The 27111-nt window shown below is 38.1% G+C and overlaps 1 protein-coding gene and 1 pseudogene across 1 annotated transcript in view; one reads left to right on the top strand and one right to left on the bottom strand.

Annotated features, from left to right (window-relative positions):
• Positions 1–13099: 13099 nt before the first annotated feature.
• Positions 13100–14520, bottom strand: LOC119519961 (annotated as a pseudogene).
• A 303-nt stretch (positions 14521–14823) lies between these two features.
• Positions 14824–27111, top strand: part of LOC119519960 (mitogen-activated protein kinase kinase kinase 4-like) — a 73417-nt gene continuing 61129 nt past the window's right edge. Inside the window, exons 1-2 of the mRNA XM_037817678.1 lie at positions 14824–14874; positions 18574–18720. Of these exons, the coding sequence (XP_037673606.1) occupies positions 14824–14874; positions 18574–18720 (198 nt within the window). The remainder of the gene's footprint in view (positions 14875–18573; positions 18721–27111) is intronic.

The raw sequence follows: 27111 nt of genomic DNA, 5'->3' as shown, positions 1-27111 counted from the left end.
TTATAAGGTCTTACAGCAGTCACATATACTCCTGAGTTCTGAGTGTTATTTAAGAGATGTTTACTTGGTACAAAATTTATATTCTCTGTAGCGCACTTTCTGATATAACCTGTACAGTCAATTTATTTCAACAACGTGCTTGCATGGAACCTAGAATGGGGAATGAGATCTTGTTATTCTCTAGAGGTTAATATGATACCCTGATGCACCCCAGAGTACTTTGGGCAGAAAATTAAAAAATGTTTCCAAAGTCCTCTTGAGGGACTGGGATAAATGCGGAAATATTAAACTTCCCCACCTGGGGAATTCCTGATATTCCACAAACATTAGGGAATTCCAATTTAATAAGTCAAGCCCTCAATATGGGGGCTTGCCTTTTTGAAACCTGTTCCTCCAAATGAGAAGCACAGCCTACTAATAATTATGCCTAAGAGTCACAGTCAGAGAACCTCTTTTGTTTTTCAGATATGGCCTCTTTCAGCCAACTCTGCAAATAAATTCACCAACCTCCCCCATATGTGGGACATGACTCCCAGGTGGGTAAATGTCGCTGGCAATGAAGGACAGGACTTCCTGGGATGAACCTGGCACTGGCATCATGGGATTCTGATTGCCATCTTGGCGGAAAGTGGGGAAAGAAATGAAACAAAGTAAAGTGTCACTGGCTGAGAGAGCTCAAATAGAGTTAAGAGGTCAATTTGGGGGTTATTTTTAGGCATTATTTAGATATTCCATTTTAGTTTCTAGTGTATTAAAACAGCTAAAAGGAAGTACCTGAATCTGTTGAATGGTAATCCAGTAGACTTGATTCTTGATGATAATTGTATAACTATATAGATTTTATCATATGACTCTGTGATAGCGAAAACCTGGTGATTGACACTCCCTTTAACCAGTATATGGGGAGATGAGTAATAAAATAATGACAAAAAGTGTATAAACAATATGGGGGATAAGGGATATGTGATGGTTCGGGCATTCTTTCTAACTTCTTTCTTTCTTTCCTTATACATTTATTATATATATGTATTTGTTTATTTTGCAGTAATGAAAGTGAAAATTGATTGTGGCAATGAATGCACAACTATTTGATGATAGTGTGAGCTACTGATTGCCTACTTTGGATTAATTATATGGTATGTGAATATAGCTCAATTAAATTGCATTTTTAAAAAAATGATGTTTTCAGGACATCTACTCAATGGGAGACAATATTTAGAAACCACAAATCAGATAACGGAGTAATTTACATAATACATAAAGAGGTAGGTCCTAGAACTCATCAACAAAAAGACAAGCAACCCAATATCAAAATGCACACAAGGCATGGATAGACACGTTTCCAAAGAGGAAACACAGATGGCTCAAAAGCATATGAGAAGATACTCAACTTCACTAGCTATTAGGGAAATACAAATCAAGACCACAGTAAGATATCATCTCACACCTACTAGAATGTCCATTATAAAAAAAAACAGAAACTACAAGTGTTGGAGAGGATGTGGAGAAATAGGTACACTTATTCACCGTTGGTGGGAATGTAGATTGGTTTAGCCACTCTGGAAGACAGTGCAGAGATTCCTCAGGAAGCTAAGTATAGATTTGCCATACGACCCAGCTTTTCCTTTGCTAGGTATATACTCAGAAGAACTGAAAGCAGTGGCACGAACAGACATTTGCACACCAATGTTTATAGCATCATTATTCATGATCGCCAATAGATGAAAACAGCCACATGTCCATCAACTGACGAGTGTATAAAAAAATTGTGGTATATACATACAATGGAATATTATGCAGCTGTAAGATAGAATGAAGTCATGATGCATGCAACAATGTGGGTTAATGTTGAGGACATTAATTGAGCAAAATATGTCAGAAACAAAAGGACAAATACTGTATGGTCTCACTAATATGAATTAACTATAATGAACAAACTCTGAGGATTAAATTAGAGAGCCCAGGTTATCACGAGATAGGAAAGGGGCAGAGATGGTACAATCAATGTTTGATGAGTACAGAATGTTCAATAAGGTTGATTCCAAAGGGACAGAAATGGTTAGCACAATACTGTGCGATGATAACACAATACTGTAAGTGTAATTAACAATGCTGAGTGTGAGCATGTTTGAAAACAATAATGCTAGAGTCATGTATGTCACCAGAAAGCACTCTAGAGGATAAAAATTGGGACTGTATAACTTAGTGAATCCTAGCATGAACAATGATGGTAGTTAATTGTACAAATATAAGAAAGTTTTTACATGAACAAGAATTACTTATGTCACTGTTACAAGGTGTTAAAAATGGCAGTGATTATGGAAAACTATAATTAATGCAAACTATGGTCTATAGTTAACAGTAACACTAATATTCCTTCATTAATTGTAACAAAGGCGATATAGCAAAGCTAAATATAAATAAGATAGGGATATAAGGGATGAGTATGAGATTTTTTCTTTCCCTTTTTTCTTCTTTCTTTCCAGAAGAAATGGGAATATTCTCATACAGATTTTGGTAGTGAATGCATGACTATGTGATTATACCAGTAGCCATTGATTGTATACTTAGGATGGTTTGTATGGTGTGTGAATAAAACTGTTTTAAAAGAAATAAACAGAAACATACAAGTTCTAGAAGAGATATAGAGAAAGAAGGTGTATTAGTTAGGGTTCTCTAGGGAAACAGAATCAATGAGAGATATCTATAAATATAAAATCTATAAAAGTGTCTCACACAACTGTGGGTATGCATGAGTCCAAATTCTGTAGGGCAGGCAGCAAACTGGCAACTCCAATGAAGATGTTCAATGAACTCAGGCAGTGAACTGGCAACTTCGATAAACAGGTTTGATTAACTCCTCAGGAAATGAACTGGCAACTTCGACGAACTCTTCAGGAAATGCTTCGCTGGTCAGCCAAAGAAGAAGTGAAGGTCCTCTATCTGTCTTGCTTAAAAGTCTTCAACTGATAGGATTAAATCCAGCTGACTGCATTCTCTCATTGTGGAAGAAACGCCCTTCATTGATGTCATCAGTCACAGCTGCAGCCAACCGACTGATTTAATAAACCTGCCTGTTTATTTATTAACCAGTCACAAACATCCTTGTAGCAATGGTTAGGCCAGTGCTCGCTTGACCAGACAGCTGGGTACCATCACCTGACACATGAACATAACCATCACAGAAGGATACCTATTCTCTATTGGGGAAATGGAATTGTGGAGCCCCTCTGGAGGGCAGTGTGTCAGTTCCTCAGGAAGCTGTGTGTGGAGTTGCCATATTATCTCTCAATCCCATTACTAGTATATGCCTGGAAGAATTGACAGCAGGGACACGAATAGACATTTGCACACTGATGTTTATGGTGGCATTATTTATGATTGCCAACGAATGGAGGTGGCCCAAGGGTACATCTCCTGATGAGCAGAAGGGCAAACTGTGACATGTACAAATGTGGAACATTGTGCTGCTGCAGAAAGGAATGAAGTCATGAGGTATGTAACGAGGTGAATGAAATTTGTGGGCCTCTCTCTGTAAGCCGAACTGCAAATATACTCCTACCCTCCCCCTCTACATGTCTTATGACTCCCAGGGTTGGAAGTCTCCCTGGCAACATGGGACATGACTCCCAGGGATGAGCCTGGCCATTGTGGGATAGACAATGCCTTCTTGACCAAAAGAAGGAAAGGAAATGAAACAAAATAAAGATTCAGTGACTGAGAGATTTCAAATAGAGTCCAGAGGTCATTCTGGAGGTTACTCTTTTGCAAGCTTAGGCCTCATATTGCAAATTACCACAGTATACCATGCCCAAAACAACAGTATTCCTGAAAACCCTAAAGAATACCCTGGACTCTAAGACTGTATAAATGTTTGACTTAGTAAGTTTATTATTTCAGAAACTTAAAGCCTTCAGATTGTTCCTATGCCAGACAAGCCCTGTAAACCAGAGGTACCAGTCTTGCCAAGAACATCAACCTGTTTCCTTCCTCTATCCCATGATGTTGACACTTCTTTTCAGCATGAAGACGTTAGAAGGGTCATTTCCCAGATATCCCTGAAGACTGAGAGAATGATCAAATGTGAGGAAGGAGTTGTAATGGAGAAGTTAGAATTTAACAACTGATTATGACAACTGACTCGTTATACAGAAATTTCTTTTTAATTTCTAGTGTATTCAAGTAGCCAGAAGGAAATAACTGAAAACATTGAACTGTAATCCAGTAGCTTTGATCTTTGATAATGATTGTATAACTATATAGCTTTTATCTTGTGACCTTGTGCTTGTGAAAACCTCGGGGCTGACACACCTTTTATCTAGTGAATGGGTAGAAAAATAATTACATAAAGTTATTCATGAAAAAAATAAATGATATGTTGTAAATATGGGGAAAAATACACCTATGTAAGCTATGGACAATAGTTAATAGCAGTACTTTAATAATCTTTCATCAATTGTAACAATTGTAACTGATTTTAAAAATAGTAGAACTACAAAAAAGTACTATCATCAACTGTAACAAATTTTCCACAAAATGGAAGTGTTGGTGGTGGGGTGGTGTATGGGAATCCTGCATTTTATGCATGATTGTTGTATAAATATACAACTTCTTTAATAAAAAAAATTTTTTAAAAGAAGCAAGCAAAATCCTACTGCATACCTTTTCCTTCATGGCTTACACTGACATTTGCATTACATTTTTACAAAGGCTTTCTTGAGGCATATTTTATATACCACAAAATTCATGCATTTAAAGTGCACAATGTGGTGACTCCGAAAATTTACACACTTGTGCAACATCACCAGAATCCATTTCTAGAACGTGTCCATCACACCTAAAAGATCCCTTGCACCCATTAGCAGTCAATCCCCATTACCAACCCCACTCTCTGCCAACCACTAAACCATTTTGTCTCTGCTGATGTGCTTTACTGGGCCTTTCACATCAATTGACTCATGCAATACATGGTCTTCTTCTGAATGGTTTCTTTCACTTAGCATAATGTTTCTAAGGTTTATCCATGTTGCAGTAGATATCAGTAGTTATTTCCTTTTTATTGCTCAATAGAATAAATATACCACATTCTGTCAATCCATTCATCATTTGACTGACATCTGGATAGCTTCCAATTTTTGGCTATTGTGAATTATACAGCTATGACGATCCCAGTACAAGTCTTTGTGTGGACTTAGTGTTTCCATTTCTCATTTCCCCATGTCTTCTTTTCCTTTTCTGGCTTCATTGCAGTGGCTAGAACCTCCAGTACAATGCTGTATGAAAGTGGTGATAGCAGACATCCTTGTCTTGTCTCTGATCTCAAGGGAAATGTGTTCAGTCTTTCACCACTATGTAGCAGGTGAGCTGTGGGGTTTTCATAGATGCTCCTTATCAGGTTGAGTTTGTTCCCCTCCATCCCTATTTGGTTGAGTGTTTATCCTAAATGTTTGTGGGACTTTGTCCAATGCTTTTTCCACATCCATGGAGCTGATTATGTGGGTTTTGTCCTTTGTTATATTACTATGGTGTATTGATATACTTGAGTTTTGAATGAATGTTTAACCAATCTTACATTCCAGGCATAAATTGCACTTGGTCATTGATGTAATCCATCTTACATATTCTTAGATTCAGTTTGCTAATGCTTTGTTGAGGATTTTTGCATCCATATTCAGGCGGATATTGGTCTGTAGTTTTCTTGTGATGTCTTTGTCTGGCTTAGGTATCAGGCTAACACTGTTCTCATAGAATGAGTTGGGCCATGTTCCCTCCTACTCTGTATTCCAGAAGAGGCTTTGAAGGATTGCTATCATTTCTTCCTTGAATGTTTGCTAGAATTCACCAATGAAGTCACAAAGCCACTTGGGTCCAGGCATTTCCGTGTGGGAAGAAGTTTAGTTTACTGATTCATTTATTTTCTTGCTAAAGGACTATTCAGGTTTTCTAATTCTGTCTCACATTTTTAACCTCAGATTTTTATTTCTCTCCTTTATTTCCTTTACAATGACTATTTCCTTATTTATTTATTTATTTTTAATGCAAATATATTGAGATATATTCACATACCATATAATCAACCAAAGTGTTCCATCATTTGTTCACAGTATCATTATATAGTTGTGCCTTCATCAGAATTGTTGAAAATTTTCATTACTACAAAAAATAAAACTAAGAATAAAAAAAAAATAAAATAAAAAAGAACACCCAAAACAGTCGAAACCTCACTTCTATCCCTATTATTCATTCACTCTTTTTTTGTCCTCATTTTTCTATTCATCTCTCCGTAACATTGGATAAAGGGAGTATGTTTGTCTCACTTTGTTATCCTCACCACTTGTAAATGTTCTTAGCATTTAGTGGGTGCTCAAGAAATATGCTGAAAGAGGAAGATTAATATTGACTTTTCTAGTCTTTTAAATTTACAAATATAATCCCTGTTTTCTCAGCACTGAATTATATTATAGCAAGTTTTCTACATGATATATATTCATTTTCCATTTTCTATTCAGTATTTGCCTGTCATTGACATTTCTTTAAAAACAATTTACTGGCCTCAGCCAGAAGAGTTGGCTTACCAAAAACCATTTGGTTATTTTGGTAACAGCATCAGCACAGAGTCACGAAACAAAAAACAAAAACAACCAAAGGAAAAAGAGTTTTGACTTCATAATTTTATCATGAAGGGGAGATGAAATGTGTAGTGTTTTCTCCTGCACCTATTGAGTAGTTTTACTTCCTTATTCTATCAATATGGTGATTACATTCATTGTGTTTTGCATGTTAAGACAACCCTGAACTCTGGGATGAAACCCACTTGGTCACGGTATCTCTTTTTATCCCTTCCTAGATTGATTATGCTGGTATTCTGTTGGAGAATTTTGTACCTATATTCGTGGGAGTTGTTGGTCTGTAGTTTCATGTTCTTGTGATGTCTTTGTTTGGTTTTGGTATCAGGGTAAAGCCTATTCCCAAAATTATCTATGGGTTTAATACAATTGCAATCAAACAAATCTCAGCAGGATTTACTGTAGATATTGACTACTTGGTTTTAAGTTTATATGGAAAGGCAAAGAATTGAGAACATCCAAGCCAATTTTGGAAAAGAAAAATAAAGTTGGAGAAATTAGAATCCCTGTTTTAAGATTGACTTATAAAACTAAAGAAATAAAGATAATGTTATATTTGCAACGGAAAAGAATCGAGAAATAGACCCACGCATATTTCACCAACTCATTTGTGACAAAGGTGCAAAGGCAATTCAATGGAAAAAGGATTGTCTTTTTGGAAAATGGTGCAAGATCATTTGGACAACTATATGCAATTAAAAAAAAAAAACAAGAATGAAAGAAAGCAACTGTAATTCTCATGCATACCTGGTGGGAATTCAGAATTGTACAGGCTCACTGGAAAATGATTTGTCAGTTTCCTACACTTAACATATACTTACTGTATAACCCAGCAACCACACTCCTGGGTAATTATCCCAGAGAAATGAAAAGTCATGTACACACAGAACAGTACAAGAATATTTGCAATAACTCCTCTCACACTGCGTCAAAAATTGGAAAATAACCAAATGGTCTTCCACACTGTCAAAGAAAAAGTTGCACCAGACAATGTCAACAGGTAAGGATGACTTTATTCATGGACTGCTGTACCAGGGAAGAGAAGCTAGAACCCAGACAAAGGACAGCAGGATTTTAAGGGCAGGGGTAGGCTAGTGGAAAAGCCCTTAGAGAATGTTAAGGGGGGTTGGTTGATCACCAGGAAGACTGGGTGATTTACTGATTGCAATTAGGGACATTTGGTTAGAAATTTCTTTCCTTTTGCTGTGATTATGCCACCTGTAAGAAGGGCCAAGAGAGAGGAAGAGGGAGATAAGGAACTACCTAGTTAGGTGCCTCTCAGGTGCCTGGCTAGCTTAAGGACCTGGTGAAGTGTCAGGTGTCAGGAGTCCCTGAGGAGCTTGCATGACTTTTAGAGTAGCTAAAGGGAAGTTACGACAGTCTTGTTCAACAGTATAATGGGTAAAGAAATATATAATGGTAGGTTATTCAGCAATAAGAGGAATGAAGTATTTACATCGCAACAAAATGGAAGAATGGCTTCATCACGACAATGTGCTAAATGCAAAAAAATGTTAAAGCCATGTAGGAAAATGATACAGTAGTACAAAAAGATAACATTATATTTACAAGGAAAGTCACTGGAAAGAAATCAGATACATGTTCATTTATTAAGCAAATACATAGTGAGCACAGGCTAAGTAGTAGGTGCTGTTCTGTTTACCCTCATACCAAAACCAGACAAAGAAATCACAAGAAAAGAAAACTACAGCCCAACATCTCCCATGAATATAGATGCAAAATTCTCCAACGCAACACCAGCATAACCAATCTAGGAAGGGATAAAAAGACTTACATACCATGATGAAGCGGGTTTCATCCCAGCGTGCAAGTTGTTTTACCATGCGAAAAACAATTAATGTAATCACCATATCAATAGAATGAAGAAGTAAAACTACACTGGGCAGCAAACAAAAGCACAAATCAAGCATAGCTCTTTTTCTTAAGAAGGTTATGCGTTGCTGTTTACCTTTCATATAGGAGTTGGGAGGGGTCATTTCTGCGTTCATCTCAGTTGCTAATGAGTTTTTTTAAATTTTTAAATTCAATTTTATTGACATATATTCACATACCATGCCGTCCTACAATGTGTACAATCAGTTGTTCACAGTACCATTATATACTTGTGTTCGTCACCAAAATTAATTTTTGAACATTTTCATTACCACACACACAAATATAATAAGAATAAAAATTAAAGTGAAAAAGAACAATTAAGTAAAAAAGAACACTGGGTGCCTTTTTTTGCCCCCATTTTTCTACTCCTCCATCCCTACACTGGACAAAGGGGAGTGTGGTCCATATGGCTTTCCCAATCACATTGTCACCCCTCATAGGCTACATTTTTATACAGTCATCTTCAAGATTCATGGGTTCTGGGTTGTAGTTTGATAGTTTCAGGTATTTACTGCTAGCGATTCCAATTCATTAGAACCTAAAAAGGGTTCTCTGTATTGTGCATAAGAGTGCCCCCGAGAGTGACCTCTCAACTCCTTTTGGAATCTCTCTGCCACTGAAGCTTATTTCATTTCCTTTCATATCCCCCTTTCGGTCAAGATGTTCTCCATTCCACGATGCCAGGTCTAGATTCCTCCTTGGGAGTCATATTCCACATTGCCAGGGAGATTCACTCCCCTTGGTGTCAGATCCCACATATGGGGGAGGGCAGTGATTTCACCTGCCAAGTTGGCTTAGCTATAGAGAGAGGGCCACATCTGAGCAACAAAGAGGCATTCGGGAGGAGGCTCTTAGGCACAATTATAGGGAGGCCTGGCCTCTCCTTTGCAGCAACAGTCTTTCCAAGGGCAAGTCCTGTGGTAGAGGGCTCAGCCCATCAAACCACCAGTCCCCTATGTCTGTGAGCACATCAGCAACCATCAAGGTGGGGAAGCCCAATACCGCTGCATTCTCCACCAGCTCCTCAAGGGGGCTCTACGTACTTTTTCCATTTTTTTTCCTCATTAACTTTTTTTTTCTTAAATTAACTATATCAAAAAAAGATTTAAAGAACATACAACAAAAAAACATTTCACACAAAGTAAAAAGAGAGTAAGAAAAAGACAACTAACCTATAATTGCTTTACTTCCAAAGAGTTCCTACGATATCTTGGGTTATCTTCTTAAACTAGGATCAAAAGTACTAAAACTTTTAACACTTGCAGACTATACGTCGTTTTATGAAAAAGTTAAGTTTTCCCAAACCGCTCTCCACTTCTCGATGTTGCGGAAGTGCCCTTACACTAACCGGGAATCAAAGAACTAAAATCATCATACAATGTGAACCTCCCCATACTTAAAACACATAACACAAAAAACCACTGCTAAACATCACATAGAAATAAATCCATACGGATAAAAACATCGCTGTTCTTTAGCATATCATACCCACTTTGCAAATCTTCTACCAATGACGTTGAAGGCGACAAACTAGTAGAGAATAGAATGACAAGTTTTCAAAATGACTATTACAGTCGCTATTCTCAAAATAATCTAAATTTCCGTGATTTTTGAAGTTCAAAAATGAAGGTCATACACCTGAAACTCAGAGCTAGAGCTCAGCAGATATGAATGTCAATATTAGCACGTACAGCAATTGTCAAAGAAACCTGAAAAAGAGCCCAGACTTCAATTAGTGATATGACTGAAGCAGATCTGGTTACAACTAGGGGAAACCAGGTCAAAGGGTAAAGGTTGAAACTGACTGTGTTTTTAAACTTCAACTTCCATGTGAAACCAAGGGAAGAGATGTCTATGTGGTGCAGGATCTATATTTTCTAAACAGTATAGCTCTACGGTCAGTTTGTTCAAACACCACAATTACACGGAACTTTGAATAAGTGAGATATGGTAGGTTTGCATAGGTTAGAGTGAAACAGTGACACATCCCAAAGTAATTTGGGCAGAGAATAAAAATGTATTTGCAGGGACCCCCTGAGGAACTGGGGGAAAATGCAGAAGAGTTGGACTTCCTCACCTGGACTGATGCTGATGTTGTCACAGACACTGAGGACTGGTGGTTTGATGTGCCGAGCCCTCTATCATGGGACTTGCCCTTATGAAGCTCATTGCTACAAGGGAGAGGCTAGACTTGCATATAATTTTGCCTAAGGGTCTCCCCCTGAATATCTCTTTGTTGCTCAGATGTGGCACCCCCCCTCAACTAAGCCACCTCAGCAGGTGAAGTCACTGCCCTCCCCCCTACATGGGACCTGACTCCCAGGGGTGTAAATATCCCTGGCAACACAGGATATAACTTCCAGGGATGAATCTGGACCCGGCATCGTGGGACTGAGAACCTCTTCTTGACAAAAAGGAGGATGCAAAATGAAATGAAATAAAGTTTCAGTGGCTGAGAGATTTCAAATGGAGTTGAGAGGTCACTCTGGTGGACATTCTTATGCACTGTATAGATAACACCTCTTAGGCTTTAATGTATTGGAATAGCTAGAAGTAAATACCTGAAACTACCAAACTCCAAACCAGTAGCCCGGTTTCTTGAAGATGATTGTATAACAGTGTAGCTTACAAGGGGTGACAGTGTGCTTGTGAAACTTTGTGGATCACACTCTCTATCTAGTGTATGGATGGATGAGTAGAAAAATGGGGACAAAATCTGAGTGAAAAATAGGGTGGGATGGGGGGGATGATTTGGGTGTTCTTTTTTACTTGTACTTTTTATACTTATTCTGATTCTTTGTGGTCTAAGGAAGATGTTCAAAAATAGATTGGGGTGATGAATGCATGACTATATGATGGTACTGTGAACAGTTGATTGTACACTATGGATGATTGTATGGTATGTGAATATATTTCAATAAAATGGAATTTAATTTAAAAAAACAAAAACAAAAAAAAAACGAAGGTCATAAATTGGTCATTTTCAAGTATATCAAAATGCCTGGGTGATATTATTAGCAGCCATAGCAGTTTGTTAAATTTAAGTCCGATATACATAGCTCTATCTTCTTGATACTATTTCAGAAGCTGACTAATTTACCATTATCAAAAGTAATTCCTTTATCTCCCAGACCTTCCAAACCCTATATTAATACTTCAGTGGGTTTTCTTATTGAACCAATGATTTAACCTTAGAAGTTTGGGTATAACTGTGCAGCTGTATAGTACTAAAAACATGTATAATACTAGGTCAATAGGTTATGAACAAGTTATGAAATGGTTATTTTCTTTTATTGTCTGATCCCTTAGTTCCTTCTTTCTCCCTCCTCTCAACCTTACTCAACACATAAGTAAGGGGTTAAAAAAAGTTGGGAATAATTTAAAAACACATTTTGCCCCCCAAACTGGACTTTTCTTCATACAATATTAGAAAGAATCACAGATACGGATCTGTGGGGATAATAATTGGTTGCAAATATAAATGAAGAGCCTGGGTTCTTATCCATGAATTAATTGTATATTGTATTGCATTTCATTTCTGGTAGTGCTGTACTTTAATTATTTGGTACACAAAGTGTTTTATCACTGAAAACTGAGCTTGTCTTTTGTTTAAAAAAAAAGAAAAAAACTGGCAACTATGCATTTGTAAGGAAAATTGCAGTACAGTTTCTTCAGAACATTTCTTAGCAAATCATGAAATCAGAGCACAAGCAAGTAATAGAATGGCAGTCACCAAGAGTGTTAAAACTACCAACTATCATGCAATAGAAAATATCATGTCTAAGGTGCAATTATATACTAAAAAATGTGTGCGCCAGGTTGAATGTATTATGTCCCCCCAAACGCCATTATCTTTGATGTAATTTTGTGTGGGCAGACCTATCAGTGTTAATTAGATTGTGATTCTTTGAATGTTTCCATGGAGATGTGCCCCACCCAACTGTGGGTGATGACTCTGATTGGATAATTTCCATGGAGGTGTTGGCCCACCCATTCAATGTGGGTCTGAATTAAATTACTGGAGAACTATATAAAATCAGACAGAAGGAGCAAGCTGCTACAACCAAGAGGGACACTCTGATGAACGCCCAGAAACTGAGAGAGGAACTGCGGTTTGAAGACAGCTGTTGAAAACAGACCCTTTCTCTGGAGAGGCTGAGAGAGGACAAATACCCCAAGTGCAACTAAGAGTGTCATTTTTGAGGAACTGAAGCCTAGAGAAGAATGTCCTGGGAGAAAGCCACTTTGAAACCAGAATTTTGGAGCAGACGCCAGCCATGTGCCTTCCCAGCTAACAGAGGTTTTCTGGACACCGTTGGCCATCCTCCAGTGAAGTTACCCAATTGCTCATGTGTTACCTTGGACACTTTATGGCTTTAAGACTGCAACTGTGTAACCAAATAAACCCTCTTTTATAAAAGCCAATCCATCTTCGGTGTTTTGCATTCTGGCAGCGTTAGCAATCTAGAACAATGTGCAAATGTCAAGAAGATTGGACTATTTTAAAAATCATGTTGCAATTCTCATAAGTTATGTTTAAAAACATCCATTTTCACATCTTCAATAAAAAGTTAAATTTATTGTTTTACACTAACACGATGTAAGTTAAATAAAGAGAACAATGAAATTGTCTCATGGTCTGGAAGCTGACTTATTAATTCCCTTTCATTTCCAAACCTCATCAAACAGTCATTACATTTATGAGGTAAGTAGGCTGAATGCTTAAATCTGGATGAATTTTAACATCTTCAATTTGTCCAACTGAGTATTCACAGTGTTGCCATAAATAAATCCCTTCAGATAAATGTGAATTTCAATGCTTGCAATATTCCAACATACTTGAAAAGCCTTCATAACAGACATTGGGAAAAAAATTATTATGTTCAATAGCAACACATCTATTAACATTTGCATGAAATCTACTCAAAAACCACATACTTGAAATACAAAGAAGTTTTCATATTTGTCAAAGACAATTTTGCTTAACAGGCTGTACTGTCCATGTTCTCCATTGTTACAGACATCGCTCAACTCTATTAATTTACATGTATGCTCATTCACAACATGGCTATGCCAGTGTTCTGGATCATTTGTTTTATGTTCACAGAACTGACACAAGTACTGCTCATCACAGGTGTGCTCCTGGAAATGTAAGTAGAGTTGTGCTTGCTAAGCTTCTCAAAATTACTGTTTTATAATCCCAGTATTTACAAATTCAGGGATCCTTCTCATGTAGTTTGGCATGTTCGTCAGAAGCATGTTGGTAGAGAAATTTTTCCTGCATACCTGGCACACATTTGAATCAGTATGCTTATGCTTCAGAATCATATGTTTCTTTAAATCAGAAAAATATATCCAATTGAACTCACAAAGTTCACATTTATAGAGGCCACCGTTATCAGCTCTCAGTAAAGGGGATTTCTACTGGGCAGTCACATTCAAAGCTTGACTCTCGTCAACAATTTTACAAAGCTTAGCTGGTGGCTTTCATCAGTTTGTTCTTGGAAACTACAAGAAGAATTATTTTCTGTCTCTATATCATAATCCTTGGAAACTGCATCTATTTCTGCAGCAATTGGAAAAACTTTGGGAGTGGGAACTTCTAGAAGACTCTCCTCTTGAGTTTATTGGTCGACTGATTCAGGTGAGTCACATTCTTCATCACAAATTTCGATATCCATATATTTTTTTCTGTAGAAAAGGCAGTGTGTTCCAGAATTCTAAGAACAGGAATGGGAACCAGGTAATTCTCATTTCTGTTTTTGGCTTTGAATCCATCTGGATATCTGGTTGTTCTGTGGGGAAAGCCATGTCCTGGAACAGTAAGTACTGGGAGAGAATTCATAAGCATCGCAGTTTTCAGAGCTCAGGTGAAATTCAACATTGTTGAGGTCCTAAAAATAAGCAAGGCCTCTTTCATGCCTGTCCAAGCAGGCAAGTGGATAGAGATTACCTTTTTGCAGAGGAAGTAACCACACCTGCACAGCACTTTAAGGATGTCAAAAGGTAAAATTTTCATGGTCCAAATGAAGGATGCAAAAATGAGTAATTACCCCCAGAATATGACAATCATAGCATTATGCACATAAGAAAACTGAGCCACAGCCTGATGAACCTGGCCCAAGTCACAGTGGAGTAAGTGGTGGATGCTTGATTTGAATCCAGGAAACTCTGGCTTCATCATTTTCCTGCTATGCAGTAAGGTTTTCAAGCTGACCTCTTGCCAACAGCACAGATGGTACTTTAGTCCCCGCAACATTCACCTCTCTCCTGGACAACCACCAACACTTCATAGCTAGTCATGCTGCCGCCAGACTTGATCCGTTCCCACCCATTCTCCATCCCACTGCCTGTGAGACCATTCTTAAATCCTCATCCAGTGGATCTTGTCACTCCTGCTCCAAACTCTGCAGAGCCTTCATTATCTTGCCTGGATTTGCCTAATTCACCTTAATAAATTGATCCTTTAAGGATATGCTCAACCTTTCCCTTTCCCATTCTTCCCCTTCCCTTTTATGTCTGATCAATCCAGTCCTGAAGCCATTAGGTGAGGCAGAGCCAGGCATGGAGGGGTGTCCAATTATGGGGCATCAGAGCCCAGGGATGGTGAAGAGGGCAGCCTCCATGCTGTTTTCATTTGATAAATTTCCTGAAATTCAATGTACAAGAAACGGGTTGACTTTCACATTGGCAATATATTAACTTACATGTTTTCAGTTCTGAGGCTGTGAAAATGTCCAAATCAAGGCATCAGTAATGAGGAAGCATGGAACAAACTGAAACTGAGGGGCGTTGTACAAAATAATTGGCCTATAATTTCTAACCAAGCCAAAGTCGTGTAAGTCAAGGAAAGGAAGGTGAGCTGTTGCAGACTGAATGACACCAAAGAGAAATGATAACTGAATGAAATGTGTGATTCTGAACTGAATCCCTATGTTATATATAAAGAGTATTATTGAGGAAACTGGAGAAATTTAATGAGTTTGAGGATCTGATTGCAGTAATGTTTCAGTGGTAGTTACTGGATTTTGGTGGTGGTATTTTGGATATGTAGGAGACTGCCCCCGATATCCATCAGGAGTCTACTATGTTTAGAGTAATACAAAATGTTCTTGTGGGCTTCAAATAACATTGTGATTCAACCTTTCTGCCATCCATTTCCTTGTTCCAAAAGGGTATCAAAATAAGAGGTGATAATATGACCCTCTATATCTTCTTAATATCAGTCTCTGAAGAATGGAAACTTATAATTCATTCATCGGAGATATAATTCCCAAATTCATTTATTTGTGTCCTATTGGAGCTATATGTATGCTCTTAGGAGCATACAGAAAGGAGACGTTGAAACTTTTTGCTTGCTTATGCAGTTGTGTGGTTTAAGCAGTAATGATAACTTCTGATTTCTTAATTGTTGTTAGTTTTGGATGGGATTTTATAGGGTGTTTGATATTCCATGGGAAACAGGAATTCTGGAAGCAGTGAGTGCTGAAGAGTGTCTGTATTTATGCTTTGTGATATTATCATATCGGCATTCACAATTATCTTACTTTCCTATGGCTGCCATAAGAAAGTACCATATACTGGATGGCTTAAAACAAAAATTTATTGTCTCACAGTTCTGTAGGCTGGAAGTCTGACATCTGTAGGGGAGAATCTTTCCTTGTCTCTTCCTAGCTCCTGGTGGTTTGCCAGCAATCCTTGGGCTTCAGTCTCTGCCTAGGTCATCGCCTGGCCTTCTCTCCTGTCTGTCTCTGTGTCCAGGACACCAGTCATATGGGATTAAGGACCCATCTACTCTTGTATGACCCCATTTGGCTTACCTAATTCTGTCTGTAGCGATCCTGTTTCCAAATAATGTCACATTCTGAGGTACTGAGGATTGGGACTTCAACATACATTTTTTGGGTTACACATTTCAACCCATAACAACTCTATATAATAATAAAATTTTCAGATTTTGCAAAAAGAATGTTTGGTAGGTGTTTTGTAAAAGGCACATGTATATCCCATAGGGACTGGGGGCTGGGGCTACGTGGCTCTGTGAATGACAGGGTGAGGCATAAGGTGATGAGTATAGGGTAAGGAAGGAGAGGTGACTAGAGTTATGAAATACGTACAAGATAGGTTTCTATGTATATTTGTTTGTTTAATTAGATGTGGAGTAGACTGGTTAGTGGAGTAGAGTGATTGGTGGAGGTCTGTTGTAAATGGGCTCCTTCATCTCCTTTACATAACATCAGTTTCCCTCCAGCAACCATCAGAGCTCTATTTTGACTTCAGCTTTGCTTCCTTTACATAACCATTTTGTTTCTGGTTATCCTCCTGCCATCTGCTTTGGCCCTGCTTCTACTTGTCACCCATACTGCAGTTGTTACTTAGGAAGATTTGATAAAATACTTTTCATTTCCCTTTCCCACAAAACAAATACTTCAGGAATATATCCTGATAAACAAGGAGTTTATTATTTGCCTGATGGAGTTACTATGAGGATTATTTAGTAGTTAATGTTAAATACTTTGAAACATAAAAGGCATACCTGGATTAAGGTAGTATTACCAAGAGTAAAAAGAAAATAGAAATTTTGGCCTAAATGCATTCAGAGATTCAGTTACATACCTGGTGACATTTTAAATACAGAAATTTGCCTATATAATCTGAGAAGTACCCTTTTTAATAGACTTAACTATAGCTATAGCCCTTTTACTATAGATAATTATTTTTAAAATATTTTATGGTGGTGGCTTAATGCTTATAAAAGTAAATCCATGCTTATTTTATAAAATTTGGGAAGTACGTATAGGATGCAGATAAAAATAAAAATCACCATTATCCTGCCACTCAGAGATAACCACTATAACATTTTAGTGTATTTCCATCCATTTGTTTTCCTGTACATATGTATTTCCCACACATACAAGTAAATATATAAATACTATATTGTGATGTCTTTCCCTCTTCTTTAAGTATTTTTCAGAAACAAGGTTTTACATTGCTGTAATAGTGTTCTACTATACACATGCATCATTATTTAGTTTATCTCTTATTGTTTTAAATAATACCATGATTAGTAATTTATTTATAAATCTTAGTCTTCATCTCTGATTATTTCTTCAGTATGAAATCATAAAAGTAAATTATTGTCATGCTTTTTAAATTCTAGAAAGCTTGTGCCAGTTTACTTTCCTGATAGCAGTGGTGGAATTCCCTTTGTGTCTTGACTAATGTGTATTAATACTATTACAACTGTATGGTCTTGGATAGTCCCTGTTGATTGGAGTTTTGAGGGTATTATGTCCTATAATGTTATTAAGGCTTAGAATATTATTAATGGAAGGAACCTTACATGTCATCTTATTTTAAACTCCTTTCCTTCTTTATAACATTTCCTACTCGACCCATATATTGCTGTTCTGCCCATCTTATTGTTGTGTTTTGTTCCTTGACTTCCACTTAATTTCATCAGATTAATCTTGGGTTTTTTTGTTTGTTTGTTTTCCATCACAGTTCTTTTTGTTGTTGTTGTTGTAATTATTGGAGTTTTATCACAGTGGAGACTACAAATCACAGTAGATAAACTATGCTAAATTATTTTGGAGGCAGCCATTCTCTCTGGTATATAGAAATATATTTGAATATTTTATTATATTTTTGGCAAAATATTGCCGGTTTTATTCAAATTTCTTACAATGTAAATTAGTAGAGAAATTTGTCTTAATCCATGGAATTTATTTTCTATAGAAATTTATTTTTAGGAGAATATAGTTTAGCATATCAGTGGTTGCCTATATGGTATTTTCTCTGTGTATTATTGCTGTAATATTAAATACTTCTTAATTTTCACTGTTTTGTTTTTACTCAGTTGAGACTATTAAAATATTTATAAAAAATAAACTGGCAAAGATGCTGGGAAATAATTTAGGTTTTTCAGAGGCAAGTTTCCATTTTTTTTTTTTTTTAGTTTATTTGAGTATTAAGTGTGTATGTGTCAAGTTCGACAAATGATTTGGTAAAGGTTTGTGAAGTAATAGAACTTGTGATCATTTCCTTATAGCTGGTAAGAGAATGTAAAGAGGTCCTCAAGGGTGGCCTTTTGATGAAGCAGTACTACCAGTTCATGCTGCATGAGGTTTTAGATGACTTGGAGAAGACTGACTGCAACATAGACGCCTTTGATGAGGATCTCCATAAAATGTTGATGGTAAGGAACAGTGGGGAGAAAGTTATTTTATGTGTCTGTGTGTGTGTGCACGCACACACATGCATGTATGTGGTGTGGATGGTGATCTTTTAACCTGATTCTTTTCATCTGGTATTAGGTTATTTGATTCTCCTAAATCTTCATTTTTAATACTCAGTTGCTTTCAAGTTAGAAATTTTGGCGAATTTTACTCCTACTTCATAGGGTTGGTTAGTGTATCTTATAGCAGAATGGCCCAGAATAAAATTGAAATCCCATGCCATTTTATCTCGTCTTCTGTCAACAGCAATTTTTTAAGTACCTGGGATGTGCTAGGCTCTGAGAATACAATTTGGGACAATAAGAAACTCATGGCCAGTGGGGACTGGGCAGAGTAGATAATTCAACCATAGTGCCTTGAGGTCTAGGGTAGAATTATGCCTGAGATGCCTAAAGGCAGTAGAGATGGGAGACCACATTAGTCTGGGGACGTCCAGGAAATGCTTGCCACGAGGAAGATGAATCTTAAAGAATGAGTTAAGAGTTTGCAGAGGAACCTGGCACAACTAGAAATTATAAATAGCTTGATTTGGTAGGAGCAGACTTATTTTTATTTCATCCTAAAAAGAGGCCCTCGGTCTTTGCACTTGCACTGTACTTACCCTATGTTGTCCAGTCTCTTTACCGTTGCTCAGGCTGTTCTTTCCTGCTAGGAACAGCCTTTGTCCTTCTTCTCTGCCCATTTAAGACTTACTTTTTTCAAGCTCTAGTTTTTCTCTAGGAAGCTTTATCTGATTTTTAAAACAATTTTAGCCTACATTTATTTATACCTTCTCTTAGAGCAGTTATAATTAGAGCTATCCTATGTAACACTTAATGATTTACCACCTCTTTGTTCTCAGTTTCCCTAATTAGATTAAAATAAGTCAGGGGTTATGTCTTAAAATTATTTTGTTTTTCATAATGACTGCTAGAGTGTTACTATATTGTAAATACATATTAATAGATTTCAAATGCAGAGTTGATTATATAAAGTGACAGGTTGTTGAAATGATATAGGAAACAATAACAACTGTAGGTATATTGCTTTAGAAATACTCTGATCCTTTTGGCTTTGCTACATAATCTTCCTTAGTGTAATCCCTATAATTTCATAGATGAAGAAACTAGAAATTATAAATGGTTTTAAAATTGTGTACCATAGTGCCCTGGAAGGATCGGGGCAAGGGCATGGCTTGTGGACTGAGGGAGCCCAAACAAAATCAGAGTTTTTCTTAAGAAGGAAGGGAAGAAGAGAATGGCTATTGGGTTGGCATCAAGTGATGTTTACCACCACACCCTTCTCTTGAAACCTACCAAAACTGGCAAAAAGAATGACAAGTAATGAAAAATTTCTGTTTGGTAAAGGAGAGAATTGCCACACTATCCATCCCTTACCTCCCAAATTCAAAACAAAGCAAAACAAAACTATTAATTATTTGCCTTGAAATTTAGATTAAAATGAATATGGGCACAAGGCTCTAAATATATCTTCCTTAGACATGGGGGGCCCATTCAGTGATTAATTAGAACTGTGATATCTAGGAGTATGAGAAGTTCATGAGAGAAGTAAGAGATGTCTCCATAGATGTCCTGTTATAGACTGCAGATCTGCAAGACAGAAGGAGCATATGTAGAGGCATTTTTATTGTCTGTGATGTAACCTGTTAGCCAGGAAGACTTTGAATGAATGCTAGGTTAAAAGAGGTAGGAGAATCAGTGACTACCATGTTACGATACAGAGAGTCTTGACTTAAGGGACTTTACTCTGTGTTTTATTGTCTTTCTGTTTGCAAAGAAAAAATGAGGTGCTTATGCATGTAGGGCAAAAGAAATTTAATAGACTTGGTGAGCCTTTGAGGCAAACACACTTAAATTGAGCTGTGAGCTATCACAGGTTGTTGCCCTTGATCCTAGCCTCAGAATAACCAAAAGAATGAACAGAATATATGATGTAGGAACTTGTGATAGACAGACTCAAGGAAATCACATAAAAAATTGAAAAAGAGTAAAAAGTGGAAATAATAAGATATGGTAGTTGTAGAAGACACACAGGGAAAGCAAGCATATGTGTAATTCATGTTCTTTTAGAATAATAAAAAAGGAGCAGTTAAAAAAATCAGTTTTTCATTTCACACACATCGGGTGTCTACTGTGTTGAGGCATCATGCTACGTACTGTGGATTCAATGAGTATAAACTCAGAATTTAAGAATAATGGGAAAGTGGTTATTAATTAAATAATCATACAGACATGCAATTGAAACTATGAAAAGTGCTATAAAGGAGAGGCACAAAGTCTTATAGATACTAATAGTCTTATAGAAGGGGCATGGGAATTTATCTGAAGATTGACATGCATATTATGATCCAATTTATGGAAATTTTAAAAACTTACACAAAACAATGCTGTATAGCATATATATAATAAAAAGCATATAAACTAAAAGGTAACATACTAAATTCATAATTGTTGCTTCTGGGGGGAAGGAAAGAAATAGGACAAAAGAGAGAAACAAAGGAGTAATTAACTTTATGATGTATTAGTTCTTATTGAAAAAATACCCAAAACAAATATGACAAAATATTGATGTGTTCATTATGGGTGATATTTGTTAGTATATTTTTCTTTCTGCTTCTCTGCTTTTTAAATTAAAAAATATATATAAAGAAGCAAACTTTCTGACAGAGATGGCACCATCTGCAAATTCCCTGTGGTGGGAGGGAGCATGGCAGGAACGAAGTTTCCAAAGAAAGCATTTTGAAGGGATCATTCTGGCTGCAATTTGAACAGATTGGAGGGGTCCAGAGTGGATACGAAAAGAACCATTAGAGGCTATTTCAGTAGTACATCTGATAGTCTTTGGATTTAGAGTGGTATGATATATATTTATAGAAAGAAGTATAAAGATTCAAAAGAAATTTAGGATTTGAAATTGGCAGGACTCAGTGGCTGGATATGGGGGAAGTCTTGAGAGTGGCTGCTGGATGTTCAGCTTGTGCATTTTAGGAGAGTGTTGAAGTTTATGGGTTCAGTGAGGGTTAAGTTGAAGAGACCTGAGACCATTTGGAAAGCTTTTGGAGATGATGTAATTAAAGGAAAAGAGATAAACATATTTGAGAGAAAAGGAAAAATAGAGAGTGAGTTTCCTCAGGCAGCCATGAGGACATGGGTTCCAAAACACAAGCGTTGGAATTAGGAGGCAGGTTAGCTTCTCTACTGTAAAAGGGAAGGACGGCAGAATGTGACAGAATTTAGGTTTGTATTTTTGGTACCGGGAAAATGAAAAATTTTATATCTTATGACTTCTTTGTTTTTTTTTTTTTTGGTAAAAGAGGTGAGATCGTCTGCTGAGAATGAGTGGTTTTAAGGAAAATGGAGAAGTTTTGAACTAGTGGTTGTAGAGAAAAGAAAAATGAGTTGAGTAGAGCTATAAATATTATTACAAGAAATGCTGTAGGCCATGTAGTTAGTGATTGTGATTGGGGAGAATAACCATTCTTCTCTGTCATGAGACTTTCTCCTGGATCTCAGCTTCATGAGTGTGGGCATGGAGACTGAGATATTTGGGCTTATCTAGTTTTGGGATTTTGACAGATGGATGAGGTGATAAGGCAGTGAGGAGTGGCACAGTAGGATGTGACAGGGGAATTTAGCATACTGACAGAGTGCTGTTAAAATGATAAACCCGTGGACTCTAAATTGAATAAGGAGGAAAGCGGGGGAGGGGGTGTGGGCAGGAGGTGGGATAGTAGATTGGAGAAAGAGAGGAATCAGTGGACTGGAGTTCAGATAAGGCTATGGGAATCGTGGTAACAGGAGTAGTGAACAAGTATGCTACAAGGAGAAAGGGGTTTTAGCACTAGGGTATTTGGTGATTTTGTGTGGATGGAGTAGTTATAATGATACAGCCCAAGATGAAATTTAGAAGTGGAGAAAAGTCGCTGGAAATAAAGATGATCAAGGGGCTGAACTGAAAGGGTGTTAGATGGGTCATCCACATGGCTATGAATTCACACACCATGTAGGCTGAGCCTGGGATGCAGAGAAGACTTAAGTCAGGTGTCAAAGTCTAACAAATGAGGTCTCAGCCTAATGCAGGTAACTGGGACTCAGTAGATGACAGTACAGAAGGGAAAGATGATGGTTCTTCTGATGACCTCAATCTTTTCTTTTTTTGTTAATTAAATTCAGTTTTATTGAGATATATTCACAGACCATACAGTCTTCCATGGTGTGCAGGCAGCCGTTCACAGCACCATCATACAGTTATGCATCCATCACCCCAATCTATTTTTGAACATTTTCCTTACACCAGAAAGAATCAGAGTAAGAATAAAAAATAAAAGTAAAAAAGAACACCCAAATCATCCCCCCCATCCCACCCTATGTTTCATTTAGTTTTTGTCCCCATTTTTCTACTCATCCATCTGAACACTGGGTGAAGGGAGTGCAATCCACAAGGTTTTCTCAATCACACTGTCACCCCTTGTAAGCTACATTGTTATACAGTCATCTTCAAGAGTCAAGGCTACTGGGTTGAGTTTGGTAGTTTCAGGTATTTACTTCTAGCTATTCCAGTACATTAAAACCTAGAAAGTGTTGTCTATATAGTGCATAAGAATGCCCACCAGAGTGACCTCTTGACTCCATTTGGAATCTCTCAGCCACTGAGGCTTTATTTCATTTCATTTCACATCCTCCTTTTGGTCAAGAAGATGTTCTCAATCCCTTGATGCTGGGTCCAGATTCGTCCCTGAGAGCCATATCCTGCATTGCCGGAGAGATTTACACCCCTGGTGAGATCACCTGCCAAGGTGGCTTAGTTAGAGAGAGAGGGACACATCTGAGCAACAAAGAGGTACTTGGGGAGGCTCTTAGGCACAATTATAAGCAGGTTTAGCCTCTCCTTTGCAATAACGAGCTTCATAAGGGCAAGCCCCAAGATAGAGGGCTCAGTATACCAAGCCGTCTGTCCTCTATGTTTGTGAGAACATCAGCAACAGTCCAGGTGAGGAAGTCCAGCACTTCTGATTTTCCCCCAGCTCTTCAGGGGGGTCCTGCATACGTATTTTTATTCTCTGTCCAAATTACTTTGGGATATGTCGCTATTTCACTCTAACCTATTCACACCTACCATACCTAACTTCCTAGTCAAAGTTCCATGTAATTGTGGTGTTTGAACAAACTGACTGTAGAAGTTATATTGTTAGGAAATACAGAGCCTGCACCAAATAAACATCTCTTCCCTTGGCTGATGACCTCAGTCTTAAAGGAGGAGAGTTAGGTGTTTTGTTTTGTTTTAAACTAAGAATGTGTGTGAGTAGTAGTTTGAAAGTAGCAGTGGGAAGCAAGAATATATTGAACATTTGCAGACCTTGAGGTTGTAATGAAACAGTTGTCCCTTGACAGGGCTTAAGGGGGAAGTGGTGTCTTCAGGAGAAATCCAGGTTTCAAGGCAGTCAAGGATATGGGGGAGCACTTGAAAAAGTAAGAGGAGGTTCTGTGCCTGATATTTAAGAGACTTGTTTCATATGGAGAAGAAGATGGCAGACTCGTAAATCATTGGGTCCACGTGCATGGCTATTTTCATAATGGAGGCAGGACTGCAGATTCATGCTGCACAGCCTGGGGATGATGGAGGACCCAAAAGCTTTCCAAGATATAACAGAAGAAAATGTTCTTGAAATAAACAAAAGATATGAAATTGCTTATTGAAAGTTATTACTGGATCTCAGAAAAAGTTTTTCCAAATAGTGAACACTTAAGACTGAACCTGGTGAAATAAGTGACATCCAAGAACAGAGAAAGAATCCTATGAATATCTAAGCAGAGAAAGCAGGTCACTTTCAAAGTGTGGGGGAGTGGTGGCAGCGGGAGATGAGGCTGGATACTCAGTAGTTAGAAGGTAGTAAATTCACATCTTAAAAGTTTGGAGGGAGAGAGCTTTTGACGCAAATATTTTATACCCAGTCAAGTTAGCCTTTAAGTAAAATGGTCACAGAAGGTAGTTTTTTTTTTTGTAGTATAGCAATTGTGAACCTGTCTTGAAAAAAAGTACTTGGGAGGCGGGGCAAGATGGCAGATTGGTGAGCTGTACGTTTTAGTTACTCCTCCAGGAAAGTAGGTAGAAAGCCAGGGACTGCGTGGACTGGACACCACAGAGCAATCTGACTTTGGGCATACTTCATACAACACTCATGAAAATGTGGAACTGCTGAGATCAGCGAAATCTGTAAGTTTTTGCGGCCAGGGGCCCGCGCCCCTCCCTGCCAGGCTCAGTTCCGTGGGAGGAGGGGCTGTCAGCTCCGGGAAGGAAAAGGGAGAACTGCAGTGGCAGCCCTTATCGGAAACTCATTTTACTGATCCAAACTCCAACCATAGATAGACTGAGACCAGACACCAGAGAATCTGAGAGCAGCCAGCCCAGCAGAGAGGAGACAGACATAGAAAAAAACAGCACGAAAAACTCCAAAATAAAAGTGGAGGATTTTTGGAGTTCTGGTAAACATAGAAAGGGGAAGGGCAGAGCTCAGGCCCTCAGGCTCATATGCAAATCCCGAAGAAAAGCTGATCTCTCTGCCCTGTGGACCTTTCCTTAATGGCCCTAATTGCTTTGTCTCTTAGCATTTCAATAACGCATTAGATCTGTGAGGAGGGCCCTTTTTTTTTTTTTTTTTTTTGTAATCCTTTTTTCTTTTTCTGAAACAATTACTCTAAGAAGCCCAATACAGAAAGCTTCAAAGACTTGCAATTTGGGCAGGTCAAGACAAGAGCAGAACTAGGAGAGCTCTGAGACAAAAGGCAATAATCCAGTGGCTGAGGAAATTCACTAAACACCACAACTTCCCAAGAAAAGGGGTGTGTCTGCTCAGAGCCATCATCCTGGTGGACAGGAAACACTCCTGCCTGTCGCCAGCCCCATAGACCAGAGCTGCCCCAGACAACCCAGTGTGACGGAAGTGCTTCAAATAACAGGCACACTCCACAAAACTGGGCATGGACATTAGCCTTCCCTGCAACCTCAGCTGATTGTCCCAGAGCTGGGAAGGTGGAGCAGTGTGAATTAACAAAGCCCCATTCAGCCATCATTTCAGCAGACTGGGAGCCTCCCTACACAGCCCAGCAGCCCATAACTGCCCTGGGGGGACAGCACTCACCTGTGACATAGCACAGTCATCCCTCAACAGAGGACCAGGGGGTGCACAGCCTGGAAGAGGGACCCACTTGCAAGTCTCAGGAGCCATACGCCAATACCAAGGACTTGTGGGTTAGTGGCAGAGACAAACTGTGGCAGGACTGAACTGAAGGATTAGACTATTGCAGCAGCTTTAAAACTCCAGGATCTCCAGGGAGATTTGATTGTTAGAGCCACCCCCCCTCCATGACTGCCCAGAAACACGCCCCATATACAGGGCGGGCAACACCAACTACACACGCAAGCTTGGTACACCAATTGGACCTCACAAGATTCACTCCCCCACTCACCACAAAGGCAAAGCAGGGGAGAACTGGCTTGTGGAGAACAGTGGCTCGTGGACGCCACCTGCTGGTTAGTTAGAGAAAGTGTACACCACGAAGCTGTAGCTCTGATAAATTAGAGATAAGGACTTCAATTGGTCTACACATCCTAAAAGAACCCTATCAAGTTCAGCAAATGCCACGAGGCCAAAAACAACAGAAAATTATAAAGCATGTGAAAAAACAAGACGATATGGATAACCCAAGCCCAAGCACCCAATTCAAAAGATCAGAAGAGACACAGCACCTAGAGCAGCTACTCAAAGAACTAAAGATGAACAATGAGACCATAGTACAGAATACAAAGGATATCAAGAAGACCCTAGAAGAGCATAAAGAAGACATTGCAAGACTAAATTAAAAAATAGACGATCTTATGGAAATTAAAGAAACTGTTGACCAAATTAAAAATATTCTGGACACTCATAGTACAAGACTGGAGTAAGTTGAACAACGAATCAGTGACCTGGAAGATGACAGAATGGAAAATGAAAGCATAAAAGAAAGAATGGGGAAAAAAATTGAAAAAATTGAAACGGACCTCAGGGATATGATAGATAATATAAAACGTCCTAATATAAGACTCATTGGTGTTCCAGAAGGGGAAGAAAAGGGTAAAGGTCTAGGAAGAGTATTCAAAGAAATTGTTGGGAAAAACTTCCCAAATCTTCTAAACAACATAAATACACAAATCATAAATGCTCAGCGAACTCCAAATAGAATAAATCCAAATAAACCCACTCCGAGACATATTCTGATCACACTGGCAAACACAGAAGAGAAGGAGCAAGTTCTGAAAGCAGCAAAAGAAATGCAATTCACCACATACAAAGGAAACAGTATAAGACTAAG

The sequence above is a fragment of the Choloepus didactylus genome, chromosome 24 (genome assembly GCF_015220235.1).
Source record: "Choloepus didactylus isolate mChoDid1 chromosome 24, mChoDid1.pri, whole genome shotgun sequence".
In the NCBI taxonomy this organism is placed as follows: domain Eukaryota; kingdom Metazoa; phylum Chordata; class Mammalia; order Pilosa; family Megalonychidae; genus Choloepus; species Choloepus didactylus.
This window is presented reverse-complemented; position numbering and strand designations above follow the sequence as displayed.